We start from the raw sequence: 13,875 nt of genomic DNA, 5'->3' as shown, positions 1-13,875 counted from the left end.
CCATGGAATTTGACCTTTTGAAACCTTTATTTGCTGAAATACTTTGCAGTTGACAGACTTGCCAATGAATACTTTAAAATCTCATTTAAAGGCCTTTGCTGCTATATCCCATTCCCAGCCTTACATAAACCCCCAATCACGTGGTAAATAGTTATAAAACAGCCAAGTGTGGAGATTTTCTCCTTAAATACAAGTTATTTTAAGGCCCAAACACAATTGCCTTCAAGTATATAAAAAAATGTAACTCCAGTGCAAGTGGGAGCCACTGAAAAGGGGAAAATCCCAACAGATGGAGGGCAGGGGTGGGATTATACACAAGGAACAGAGAATTTCAATATGATGGGACCATCAGTTTAGTCCTTTTATTTCTGAAAGAGCCCAAAATAACTCATTAAGTAATAAAGGAATTAAAAATAAAAGTAATAATTTTTTAAAAATAAAATAGAGAAAAAGAAATTAAAAATAAAATAAAGTCATGGTAAGTAATAAAGAGCCAAAATTAATTAGGGGGAAAAAACATGAAATATGACAAATGTGAGGAGATAAAGTCTCAGGAAACATGAAAATTAAGCTTTTCTGAAAAATCTGAGGCAGAGGAAGAAAGCTAGTGGGGTAGAGGAAAACAAAGCCCCCTTCTGAGCTCATCCCCATCCACAACTTTGCACTTCCAACATAACTGGAAGGTTTTAAACTTCAAGAAATCCAAGGAGGAGACACTCAAAGCTGAACAATTAAACCTTATAATCCAATTCCTGCCTGGGTCCACAATCCCTCCATTCCCTAAAAAAAAAAAAGGACAAATTGAAGATGGGAGGAAAATCCATCACTCCCATGGGAAGGGAAATTCAAATCAGCAAGGGGAACAACTCTGCTCCTCCAGGAGAGCTGCTGGAGGGTTTGTGGTTACAGCACAAAGAGCCAATTGGGCTGAAAATACCACTCTTAACTCTGGGGAGTCTTGACTTAAAGAAAATATATTGGGGAAAGAAAATTTTCTCCAATTTCAACAATTTTCACTAAGTTGTTTTGTCATCAGAATGAACTTTTTACTCAAGAGAGGAGTGATCTCCTGAGTTGAGTAAGATATAAAAAAAAATATAGGGAAGGTTGGGGTTTTTTTAAGGAAAAAGAACAGACAGCAAATCAAAGTTAACTAAAATAGCAATCAAAGACTACACTGGAAAACCCGAAATATTTGGCAAATTTTTAGATGAAAATCTGATCTACCACAGGCTTGGCTTCTGCACCCCCTGAGACACCTCTGACACCCAAAAATCCTGGTTCTCAGATAAATCTGGGAAAATGTGGGAGGTGTTTGGCCACTTGCTGTTGGAAAATAGAAAATTGTTCTGAAATGGAACTGAATGGCCTGTGAATCATTCAGGGAAGCATCTGAGGGAATCCTCTTAAATATGCACTTTGGTTCTGGTTTTCCTTATCACTCTTGGTTTATCCTCCTGAATAACATGCAGAAGTAACTCCACAGGTTTTAGTTATTCCCAAAGTTTAAATAAACACATCGAACATTTCTGCAGTGATCACTGTGGAACACAGGTTTTTAAAGAAGATTTATCTTCATGTTAATAAAACTTACACCATCCTGTCCTTGCCAACACCAGATTTATCCAAGCATTTGCCAAGTGGGCTCTTGTTTCCTCCTAAGGAGAGGTAAAGGCATCCCTGGGAAGCTACACCTTTGTGTGTGGGTACTCCTAACTCCAGGTATGATCATGACCTGCAACTCAGAGCAACTAACAAATAAAAACAAATTATCTGATGCACTGGAAGGTAACAGAGCCTCAGTTCAGAGAATTACAAGTTACCCTCACCATCTTTCCCCACCTTTTTAATTTGCCAAGCCCTTTACAGGATCAAGGACGTAATTTGGTGCAGGACTGATCACAACCACCTTAATATTGGAAAGAATAAAATATCATTCAAGAAACAAATAACAACTATATAATAATACCCAAATTAGTTGCTCTTTACCATGGTGTATGAATTTTTCCTTTTCCCCAGAAACACTTCTGCCTCTTCTGTTCTCATGAGTTTCCCTCCTCCTTCTCCTGCTTCCCTGCTGTATTTTCTTACCCTTGGAATGCCCTTTGTTATTTCAGATCCACCTTTTTTTGGGAGCAGCTTTCTAAAGCTTGCCCTGTATCTGACCTATCTTGTGTCTCATGTTTATCCTTTGAAAATACATCCCCTCCCTCTTGGATCTTGGAAACCCCGACGCGTGCCTGGCCTTACCACCACCCCAGCAAGCCCCAAACCTCACCTGCAGCCAAAGGTTGTTTGTAACAACGTGGTGATGCCCACACAGAAGAAAATGGTCCCAATCAGCTGGCTGGTGGCCCACTGGTCAAAGCCCACACACATGGCATCGGCCAGCAGGAAGGGCACGGCGATCGTCCCGCTGAAGCACGTCAGGTAGTGCTGCCAGAGGCAAAAGCTCGGTTAATTCTGCACCCACTGCTCAAAAACAAATTCATTTATCACCAGTTTTTCTCTTGCTTTGGATATTTTGAATTTCCACCCAAGATCTCTCCCTGCTCCTAAGCTTTATTTCTTCAAATGTTCTCCCCCAGCTACCACTCGCCAGTTGCTAATGATCCCTGGTTTTGTAGCATAAACCAGGTTATTTAAATAGCTGCAGGGTTGCTGCTCTTGAGCAGGAGGTATCCAGGTAACTGAGCTGGAAACAGAGAAAAGCACAGGAATAGCTGCATTCACTTGCACCCATGTGAAAAACCCTCTGCTCACAAATGAACCCGGAGCACACACAAAGCAGGATGCAAAGGAGCTCCCAGGGACCAGAAACCAGGCACTCATTGGTTCCTTCTCAATCCAACCACATGAAGCAAAACAAACAAACAAATTCACTGTATTGAGCAAAGCAAGTAAAAAGAGAATTCCCCCAGGACTGCCTGTCCTTGAGGAAAGGAGAAATAAAAAGGATGCTTTGGAATGTATTTGTTTGGAGACCTCAATGTGTTTTACAGATATTACCAAATTCCCAGCATTCCTGTGGGACAGACATTATTACCAGTGGAGAAAAGAAGGAGATGAAACTGGAGCTGTTCTGCTTCCCACAAGTGAGGGGCTGAGCTGGCAGTAGGGTCCAGCTCTCTACTACAGCCTTACTCACTGCAGGAAGCACATGCTCTTACTCCAAGGATTCTCCAAGGAACACAGAAGTTTCCTGCTCTGCTTCCCGGCAAGACAGGCCCACAATGATGCCCTTAAGACTTGAAATCACTACTAGCAGCTTTAATATTCAAAATTTCAGGACTAAACCATCATCTCTCTCTATCTTTAATTCCAGAAGTGCAAAATGTCACTTCTCAAGGTCTCTACTGAGTATTTGCTGAAAAAACTACTCAGAATTGAAGTAACTAGACTAGCAGCTTTAATATTCAAGATTTCAGGACTAAACCATTATCCCTCTCCATCTTTAATTCCAGAAGTGCCAAATGTCACTTCTAAAGGTCATCACTGAGCATTTCCTCACTTACTTACTAACAGCAGCTTATAAGACTAAATATTGAAGTGAATCTCACAAATGCAGGAGCAGAAAACAGATCATTATCAACACAGTGATCTTAGTGTGTGATCAGCTTCAGAAGAAGCCTCTTAACACCTTCTTCAAACACCTGAGAGGGCGAAGAATAAAATTATCACACACAAAAATCCAACGAACTGGGCAGAAAATACTGAACAAGCTTTAGAAGGCACAGAGGGAGAATTAACCCCTGGTTTGGAACATACCTGTAACCCCAAAAATATGCAGAGGTACCAGGGAGGAACATCCTCAATGGTGTAAATCATGTCAGTCCTCTGGGCGTCCAAGCTGCCGCTGCTGTCCAGGGTCTCTGCCAGGGAGCTCTGAGGGGTGGCAGGGGGCAAACGGGGGGAGCACACAAAGGACACAGCAGGTTATTGCTCTGCAAAGTGAGTCTGAACTGTCAGGTAGCTCCCCATACTCCAAGGCTGGTCCAGCACTCCCAAACAATGCTGATACGTGACATTTTTAAAGCCTTTTACCTCTGACGAGCTCAGCTCCAGCTCCTGAACTTGCCCTGAACGTGTCCCCTGCTGTCAGCCATCCCCTGCTTATTTACACAAGTGACTTATTTATAATTGCTGATTTATCACAGAACTGATCTGGCAGCCAAAAGGTGACCAAAAATGGCATAATCATGACAAGTGCGTTAAAAAAAACCAAAACCAACAAACCAAAACCACAAAACCAAACAAAAAAAGGCATTAGGGAAGAACTGGATCTAAGTAGAAGAGCCACCAGTGGCTGCTCCCAAAGCAGAAGGGCTCTGTCCTTGCCTAACAGACCAAAATGACGGACAAAAAAATTCCTCATTATGGTAATTCTTACCCAATTCCATCTTGGTTAACCTTTTTTAGCCAAAGGATTTATTATTTTTGCTTCCACCCCACATTCAAGCAGTCAAGAAAAATGCTAATTATTATAACCAAACACATCCCCAGCCAATTCGTGTTAGACTTCCCCTAGGAATTTAAATCCCTGCAGGAATTTCAGTGAGACCACTCTGCCCCACCACATGCCCAGAGGGCCAACAGACAACTGACCACATATATTCACACATCCACATCCCTGTGGGTTTTCCACTGAAACAAAATCCAGCTCCATCATTTCTCCTTCAAAACTATGGAGAATCATTTCCTTCCAACTCTCCAGTTTGGGAATTCCTGAGAGCAAAACCACACTGCTCCAAAGCCCCAGCACAACAGTAAAAGCAGGAGGAAGTATCAGGTTTTATCATTATCAAGAAACCAAAAATCCCCTTATGTAAGAACTGTTCTGCCCTAATCCACACCAGGACACAACAAGCCCACGTGAAGTTGCCTCACACCAAGACTGGGAGTTCTGCCAGACCTGTGACTGCCTCAGATGCTCTTCACTTCTCCAGAAATCCCAACACAGGTCACACTTAGGGAACCTCCACTGCATATCACCTACAAGGCCAGGGAAGCCAAACTGCCTCCTGGTCCTTCCCTCTCACCTCAGTTTTCTGTTGGGAAAACAAGTGCCACTGGGATAATTCTCCTGACCACAGGATTATGGAGAGGTTGGGGGTATTGCAGTGGAAAAGTAAAATATAGGAACACTAATCTCAGAAAAGTCTTTTAAACCACATTAAGCACCAGGCAATCCTCTCACCAGGATATAGGTCCTAAACTGAGGAATTAGGGAAACTGTTCCCTGCCCAACCCATCGGGTCAATTTGCAGCACCACTGACACTCTTTCATCAACTGAAACATGAATTTTTTCTCTCCTGACACAATTCTCTAAAAAACCCTGAAAAAAATCCTGAAAAAAATCCTGAAAAAATCAGGAATTTGAACTATAGAATCGTTAAGGTTGGTAAAACTTGTAAGATCATCAAGTCTAACTGTCAACCCATCACCAGCACCACGTTCCACCATGTCCCCAGTTGCCACATTGGCATGTTTTTGGAACACTTCCAGGGATGGCAACTCCACTACTTCCCTGGGCAGCCCATTCCAACCTTTAACAACACCTTCCTTGAAGAAACTCCTCCTGTTGTCAAATCTGACCCTCCCCTGGCACAGCTGGAGGCCGTTCCCTCTCCTCCTGTCCCTTGTTCCCTGGGAGCAGAGCCTGACCCCCCCCAGCTCCCCCCTCCTGTCAGGGGGTTGCAGAGCCAGAAGGTCCCCCCTGAGCCTCCTTTTCTCCAGGCTGAGCCCCCCCAGCTCCCTCAGCTGCTCCAGACTCTTCCCCAGTCCAGTCCCTTCCCTGGACACACTCCAGGCCCTCAGTGTCCTTCTTGTCCTGAGGAGCCCAAAAGCTGAGTTACACACCAAGAAACTCCCGGTGTGTCCCATTGCCTCGTCCCTCCCCTTTTCCACGGCCACAGGCTCCACTGCAGGACTTTGCTCACCAGCCCTGCTGTGTTTATCCAGCATTGTGACCCAGAGGGCACCACACACTTTCTGAGGGGCACAGTGAGGATGTTACACCATCTGCCCGTGAGGGATGAACAGGGAAGCACCAGCAGAAATAACTGTTTGCTTCGGGACTCATGTCAGTGCTGGCTGGCTGGAGCCACCCAAAGAGCAGCAGGGATTGAGGAGAACCAGCTGTGGACAGGGAATGGATGAAACACCCACCACCCTGCACTGAGAAACCTCCACAACCCTACCAAGGATGGACAGAAATGGGACTGCCAAAGTTCATGCTGTTCTCATGCAGGATACCAGGTTGTCTAAAACCCAGTCAGAGATCTGTGCAGGTTGGTGACTCTGGACTTTGGAAAACCCTTCTTCTGGGCTCTTTTCCAGCTTGGCCAGACCAGTATCCAGAAGCTGTCCCAGAGTTCCACTTGGTGCCAAACACTTATTTTTCTTCACTGGACTGATGAGGTCGCATCAAGTGCATTCCTTAACTTTTCCACTTGCCCTTCTAGTCTATCCTATTCTAGTCTATCCTATTCTAGTCAGTCCTAGTTTAGTCAGTCTTATTCTATCCTCCCTCTTCTTTGGGCAGCAGAAAGCAGAAGCAATGGCCTGTTTCTACCAGGAAGGCCACAGCACACACAGCAAGGGTATTAGTCCTTTCAGAGCTTTCCACTTGGGATTACATTATTCCTAAATTAGTCTTGCAAAGAACAAAAACCAGGAGCAGGCACAAGGGAGCTGCTCCGTGGCACGGAGGAAGGTCTCTCTGGGTACAGATCAACAAGTGCCAACCAACTCAGGCTCTCCTTTAGAAAGTGAAGGTTACAGGTCTTCTAACAAAAGAACTTCCAATTTCCAAGGCATAAATGTCATGGCAATGTCTACACAGTAAAGGGGTTGTATAAAGAAAACAACCAGGATACTCCTCATTCCTTCCAAAGCCAGACTTAGATCCCTTTGGACAGGGAACTCTCACCTTGGTCAAACCCTGAGCAGACCAAGCCTGAACAATGAGGAACTGCAGAACTCAGGTGAGGCCTGGCCATCCCAGTAACTCACTGGGCAGTCACTGGCCCTTTGGCTTCTCCAGCATGTGCCTGCTGGTCTATCCCTGACTCAGAGCTGGTGTTTGCCAAGTGTGCCAAGGGAACTGCTGGGAATGAGCTGCACCTCCCTGGACAAGATACTGATCACAGGCTAATTCCTCCTTTAATTATTTTTAACTGGCCAAAGGTGGAACATGCTGTGCTTTTCTTTTTTTTCATTTTTCTGGTAAGTATAAACAGGGGGGATGAGACAGACAAAGTTGTAGAAAGAATGCTGGAGGGAAAGAAGAAACCCCACAACAATCAAGTACAAAATGCAAAGAAACAAACCCCAGCAGTGCAAGACAAAGGCTCTGATGAGAAAACTGATGAAGTGTGGGGAGCAAAGCCTTTGGAGAAACACCTTCAATAAAGAACCCACAACAGAGCAACCTGGTCTAGGGGAAGGTGTCCCTGCCCGTGGCAGGGGGTCGAACTGGATGAGCTTTAAGGTCCCTTCCAACCCAAAACATTCCAGGATTCTATTAAGCAACATCACACTGTTTATTTTACAGGGATGCAGCAACACTTATTTCTCATTTGGGCTCACAGTTTACTGTCTCAGCTAACAAATACTGGGAGCCAATGTGAGCACTGGGCACCCTCCAGTGATTAAGGACATTTCAGGCCTCTTTGCTAAATTATAAAATATATAAAAATTATAAAAATATATTTTTATAATATATAAATATATAAAAGGCCTTTATAAAGGTCTTTCGTTAGGAATGATCTCTCAAGAGAAAGGAAAGCCAAGAACAAACATAGAATCACAGAATCATGGAATGGTTTGGGTTGGAAGGGACCTTAAAGCCCATCTCATCCCACCCCCTGCCATGGGCAGGGACACCTTCCACTAGCCCAGGTTGCTCCAACCTGGCCTTGGACACTTCCAGGGACGAGGCAGCCACAGCTTCTCTGGGCAACCTGTGCCAGGGCCTCCCCACCCTGTTCATTCCCTGTGACCACAACAAAGCTTTAAGTCAAGTAGATTTGGTTGCTCAAAAGCTCATGGGTCTCTCTGAGGTGAATTAGTCCCCATCATTTATAGTTCTGATCACATGGATCAACTGGACAGCAGAAAAAACACGCATTTGGTAAAACCAGGCCATGAAGACACAGTTTGGTGTCTGGAGATCGCTTATCTTGGTTGCACAATTTCACCCAAACACCTTTTGCTCAGGGCTTTATCAGATTGTCTCTCTCCACTCCAGTCCAAGCACGCTCCAAATATCAGCCATCACAGACATGCAGGTCAACAGTTGCCAAAATCTGTCCACTGAAGATCAGCACGACCACGATGGTCACAGAGTTGTGTTCGAGACATGCGGGTGTTCGTAACATTCTTCTGAAATGCACCACTAAAAGACCTCTGGAGAATCATCTATTTAGGAGTATTTTAAATTTGAAATTCAGAGGACAATTTTGCTGTCTGAGTTGGAAAACCCCCACTGTACCCCTTGGTATCATCCTTGTCCCATCACAAGTTACAGCCTCACACAGATGAGCACCAAGATGCTCTTTCTTGGAATTAGGAGAGCTTTGGTCTTGTTTCACTTGGGACACTTGAAGCTGGAGTATACATTTCAGAAAGTGCTGTTCAGATTTACCATAATCCTCGTCCTTATTTTAAATAAAAGCTCAGATTCAAAGCATCTCAGCTGGCAGGATTATTATTGAACAGGCTTAGGGGATGATGGAATGGAGTAAAAAGCTGGAAAAATCACAACCAAACTGGTGTCCTTTGAGGCTTCAAATGGTCTCCCTGAATAGGTGAAACACAGTCATAGTTTTCCCCAGGAAAAACGTTCAAGGGTTTTTATGACCTCGAGTTTATTCATAAAGCTGCCACTCAATAATAATGAGCAGCCTCTAGTTGGAAAAAGGACTAGAAAAATTAATCTTATGAGGCTGGAGCTTGGAAGAAATTGGGAGAGTGGGAAAGATCCTACTTTTAGAGGTGCTCAGCACCACCAGTCTCCCCAGAGAAATGCAGAGGAGGTTATCAACTGATGAGCACAGCACAGTGACCTTGCCAGGGAAACCACGCAAAAGGCCAGTGGGAATGAAGAAATCAAAAACTTGCATATTATGAATTCTGGTGCCAGGTCAAAGTGCATTCCCTGCTGCCATCCCCTGAGTCATGCCCCGTGTTCTGCAACCACAGTGTGTGACCAGAGCAGTCATGGGGCCAAACCACCCCGAGCCTGACGTGAGTCTGGAGTCAGCACCATCTGCTGAGACAGGAAATCACAGCCACGTGGGACTGGGGTGGGCAAAGAATGAACTGAGACAGCAAGAACGAGTCCTCACCTACAAGGGAACCACCACATACCTTCTCTGCTATGCCATTTTCTGTGGTATAGATGGCCATCAACTCCGTGTCTTCTGTATCCTGGTCACCGCTGGACGTTGCTCCACCGTTTATCACAACCTTAAAAACACAACAAATAGCAAACACAAGGTCTTAAAATAAACACTCTTTGCAATCACCCCTTGTGTCTCTCAGTTTTCTCCCTTGGTACTTGCCATCTGCCTCTGACATTGTCAGAAAACATGACAAGCACGGCAAGTCATCATTTCTGTAACAGCAGGTCTGGGGAGAGAGAGAGGCTTAAAAGACATCACATGGAGCTCCTCGAAGACATCACACAGAGCTCCTGAAAGACATCACAGAGAGCTCCTGAAAGCCTGTGCAGTGCCAGCTGGGGGTGGGGGGAACTAGCAGCAGACTGGTTGGAAGAGTTCTCCAACAGACCATCTGAGTAAGTAGAAAAAGAGAAGCAAATGTTTCCTTGCTGTTGTCTTTTACTCTTAGTTGAGCAACTCAGGACGCATGGTTGATGGGGCTGAACGTGACCCCAGGGGTGCCCAGGGGGGCAGGAGGCCAGTGGCCCCTGGGCTGTCCCAGCCATGGGGTGTCACAGCCCCAGGGCAGTGCCCGTCCCTGTGCTGGCACTGCCGAGGCACCTCCAGGGCTGTGTCCAGGGCTGGGCCCTCAACAAGAGACACTGAGGGGCTGGAGGTGTCCAGGGAAGGGAACAGAGCTGAGGAAGGGGCTGGAGCAGCAGGAGGGGCTGAGGGAGCTGGGGGGGCTCAGCCTGGAGAAAAGGAGGCTCAGGGGGGACCTTCTGGCTCTGCAACCCCCTGACAGGAGAGGGGAGCTGGGGAAGAGTCAGGCTCTGCTCCCAAGGAACAAGGGACAGGAGGAGAGGGAACGGCCTCCAGCTGTGCCAGGGGAGGGTCAGGTTGGATATCATGGAAAATTTCTTCACTGAAAGAGTGTTTAAACACTGGAACAGGCTGCCCAGGGCAGGGGTGCAATCCCCATCCCTCAAGGTGTTTAGAAATCAAGCAGACTTTGGGACATAAGTGGTGGGATTTGGTCAAAGGTTGGGCTTGATGATCCTGGAGGTGTTTTCCAACCTTAATGATTCCATGATTCCATACCAGGGGCTCGTGCTCATGCTGCAGGAGGACAGGTAACTGCTCTAGTCCTGCAGTGCCTGAGGTGCTGCCTGTCCTGGGAGCAGCCCAGCTCAGGAGCACACAGGGAACACCCACACTGGGAAATTGGCCGTGTTTCCATGTAAACACCATCCAGTGGCAAAAGAGGTTTGTTACCAACTGCTTGTGGCAATGAGGGGTTTGTACAACATGATTAGAACATTATGGCCTGATTCCCACTGAGCCTGACTCCGTGGAGCTGGAATGTGGTACTTACAGGCAGGGTGAAGAAGGTGGGATGTTTGGATTCATCCTCGTATTTGCCCTCTGAGGAGCCTCCCGCCTCCACCGACTTCGAGGTGGTGTTTTTGCCAATCCCCATCGTTTCCAGAATGTCCAGGACTTGCATTCAGCACCCAAACGGATGCTGCTGGGATGAGAGGCCAAGGACTGAGGACAATTCCTTATGTGAACAGCAGCACCTCCAGTTATCACCAGAGTTCTCAGTAATCCAGCTGGGACATCAGGGTGTCGTTGGCATCAATGGCTCCTGGAATTGAAGATGGATATTTTTACTCCCTAAGATCTGTGTACATTCACACCACCCCACAGCCTGGGCTCCCTTTCACACTCATGACTCACCAGCTCTCATCAATCCTCCCCAATAATTAACAGACTATCATTTAAATATAAAGCTGAAGGTATTTTAAATTCTTTCAGGATAGGAATACTGTGATTATTTTCTCATTCTTCTCTTGTGATCTTCAATCATTAGTAGCAAATTGAAACCTTTGGTTTTTTCCCATTTCACAGCCATTTCCATGGAATTTTTTGGGAACAAAGTACACTTGTACTCCAGGTAAGGAGCAGAGTTAAAACAGCTGAACACCCACTGCAGACAGGACTTGGGCTTCCTCAAGGAGTGTACATTTGCAGTTACCTCTGTGTAACTGAATCCTTTTTCTGAAAATAACTCATTATTAAATAAAAGAATCCAGGAAGCTCAGACCAGATGGACAGTGAAGGACCTGCCTTTCAGTGAGTCTAATTCAGACAGAAACAGCTCTTTCTGCTGAACATCCCCACCCCAAATTACCCCTTTCTGCTGAACATCCCCACCCAAAATTATCCCAGTCGTTTGAGGGATGTTCCAGGTCATCTGCCTGATGATGTTGAAGCAACAGCTTCAGGATAAACTGGTGCATTTTAATTAGTTTCACTACTCTTCTGGCACAGGAACAGGAAGATCTTACAGCCCACAGTTCCCTTTTTGTTTTCCCAGATGGGTCACTGCAGTACAGTTTTCCCCCATTTGCTCCTTAAATTAGCCCTCCCTGCCCATCATCATCCACACATTTGCCATTTCCAGGACTAAAGAATAGCATTTAACAGATTTAAACATAAACTTCCTGCAGGACAGCACAGAAAATTCTGCAGCAAAGCAAGTTTTGCAGCCTGGGGTTCCTGAGCCTCAAACAGAAAATGAAGCCACAAACACCTGTGGGTGAAACCAGCTCAGATACAGGTGAAAGTACAGGACAGAACCTGAAAAATGGCCTTTTAAAAATCACAGAAAGTGGAATTTTCTGCACATTGAAGCATCAAAACCCACTGCACACAGGGGTTACTTCAAAAGTAAGGTAATGACATGTTCAAGTAAATCAACAGAGGTGGAAATGCAGCTGATGGACACTCAAAAACACAGTTTGGTTTATATTAGAAAGAAAAAAAAAGTAGGGTTTAGGTTTTTCCCTTAAGTTTCCCTTCCGAATGCTGCTCAGGAAATGCCAACAGCTCCTGTCTACTGTAATTGCAATAATAACTAAACCTGACAAAGACTCTTCCAACAGTGGTATTTTAGAACCTCTTAATAGCTGTTAATTGCCCATTTGCTAGAAAATTCTGTTTACTTGAGGTGAAAGACATGTTAAATCTTTCAAAGCAACGTAACTTTTCTGGAGAGAAAATATACCTATACAAGAAAGACTATGTGGGCACCAGGACAGCCTTGAAGCCTTAATTAAATCAAGATGGGATGAAAGGCAGTGCCTGCAAATAAGGGTTAAAACTTGTTTATTAAAGTAAATATTAAGTAGCATAATTAATTATTTCTCACTTAGACTTAAAACTGAACTGGTTTGAATATTCACTGTCTTGTTACTCTGGAAAAAATGGTCATTTCCATTTTTACAATGACCATTTTTACAATGACCACAGATTTCCTCTTCAAAGTGCAGCTGAGGGTGGAAAAGAGACAGGTCCTGGTTAAGGGTTTGGGGGCACTGGGGGATCTGGGCTGGGATTTCTGGAGGGGTTTTGTTCGCTTTTACTGTGGAGCCATGAGGGGTTTTTTTCCAAGCACAAAAGAACAAAAGACTTTGCCTTTTTCTGTCCATGTTGACTTATTTTATTCTCCAAGAAAATCAGTGATGGAGACAGGCAAGGTTTAGTCTGGCAGCTTTATCGGGTGGGATTGGGAAGGGAAAGGGAAAAGGCAGCAGGACACCTCCCTAACCAAGGCCCCAGGCCAAGAAAACCCCGGAGTGAGGAAACCTGCCAGTCACGAGATGTGGTTTCAGGCCCTCTGGCACCATAAGCTGCTTAGTTGGCATTAACCAGCATCTCCACTGATAAAAGACAAGACCCTATAATCCCATTTTACTGTGCACTGCAAGCCAGCAGCACTGTCATCTCCTCCAGGCTGGGATCACGCCTCAGGAACCGGCCCTGAGAATTCCACCAGGAGAGCAGCAAGGCTTGCCTTGCATTAATTGCTGAGAGCTGATACACAACAGCTAAACCAATGTTTAGATGAAGGTTCCCAATCAAGCAACTCCAAATTTACAAACAATTGCTGCTTTTCCTGCAGAGGGGAGTGGGTGTGTACATGTGTGTGTCACGTGGGTGCTCCAAGAAAAACCAGGAGAACAAATTTCTCAACTCTTCTTGCTTCTGCTCAGCAATTAAACTTGCACTTAATGGCACAGATGATAATCAGATTTTTGAAATACTTTTATTCTGTGATCAGGAGTGTCAAAGGGAAACAGAAATCAAGAGGCAGCAGATGAGGTCATCTGAGATATCCTTCCTTATCAGCCCTTGTGTCCCACCAACCCAGCTCAGCTACACATGACTCAGACATTTTTATAGCCTCTGTAGCAAATCCAACTCTCAGAAGCTGAAAAGTCATGGAAAAAGAGATAAAACTCATTAATAATCATAGAATCAGCTGGGTTGGAAGGGACCTCTGAGACCATCAAGTCCAACCCTTGATCCAACCCCGCCGTGGTTCCCAGTCCATGGCACTGATGCCACATCCAGTCTCACCTTAAAAACCTCCAGGGATGGAGAATCCTTCCCTGGGCAGCCCATTCCAATGGCTGAGCACCC

General features: G+C 45.3%; 1 protein-coding gene across 1 annotated transcript in view; it reads right to left on the bottom strand.

Moving 5' to 3' along the window:
- Positions 1–11,039, bottom strand: part of SLC23A2 (solute carrier family 23 member 2) — a 33,442-nt gene extending 22,403 nt beyond the window's left edge. The window contains exons 1-4 of the mRNA XM_032712547.1: positions 10,763–11,039; positions 9,374–9,472; positions 3,769–3,885; positions 2,279–2,436 (exon numbers count right to left, since the gene is read on the bottom strand). Of these exons, the coding sequence (XP_032568438.1) occupies positions 2,279–2,436; positions 3,769–3,885; positions 9,374–9,472; positions 10,763–10,894 (506 nt within the window). The 5' untranslated portion in view covers positions 10,895–11,039. The remainder of the gene's footprint in view (positions 1–2,278; positions 2,437–3,768; positions 3,886–9,373; positions 9,473–10,762) is intronic.
- Between the last annotated feature and the right edge of the window lie 2,836 nt (positions 11,040–13,875).

Source organism: Chiroxiphia lanceolata, chromosome 28 (genome assembly GCF_009829145.1).
Source record: "Chiroxiphia lanceolata isolate bChiLan1 chromosome 28, bChiLan1.pri, whole genome shotgun sequence".
NCBI lineage: Eukaryota > Metazoa > Chordata > Aves > Passeriformes > Pipridae > Chiroxiphia > Chiroxiphia lanceolata.
The sequence above is the reverse complement of the archived record's forward strand: the minus strand, read 5'-3'. Positions and strand labels throughout refer to the sequence as shown.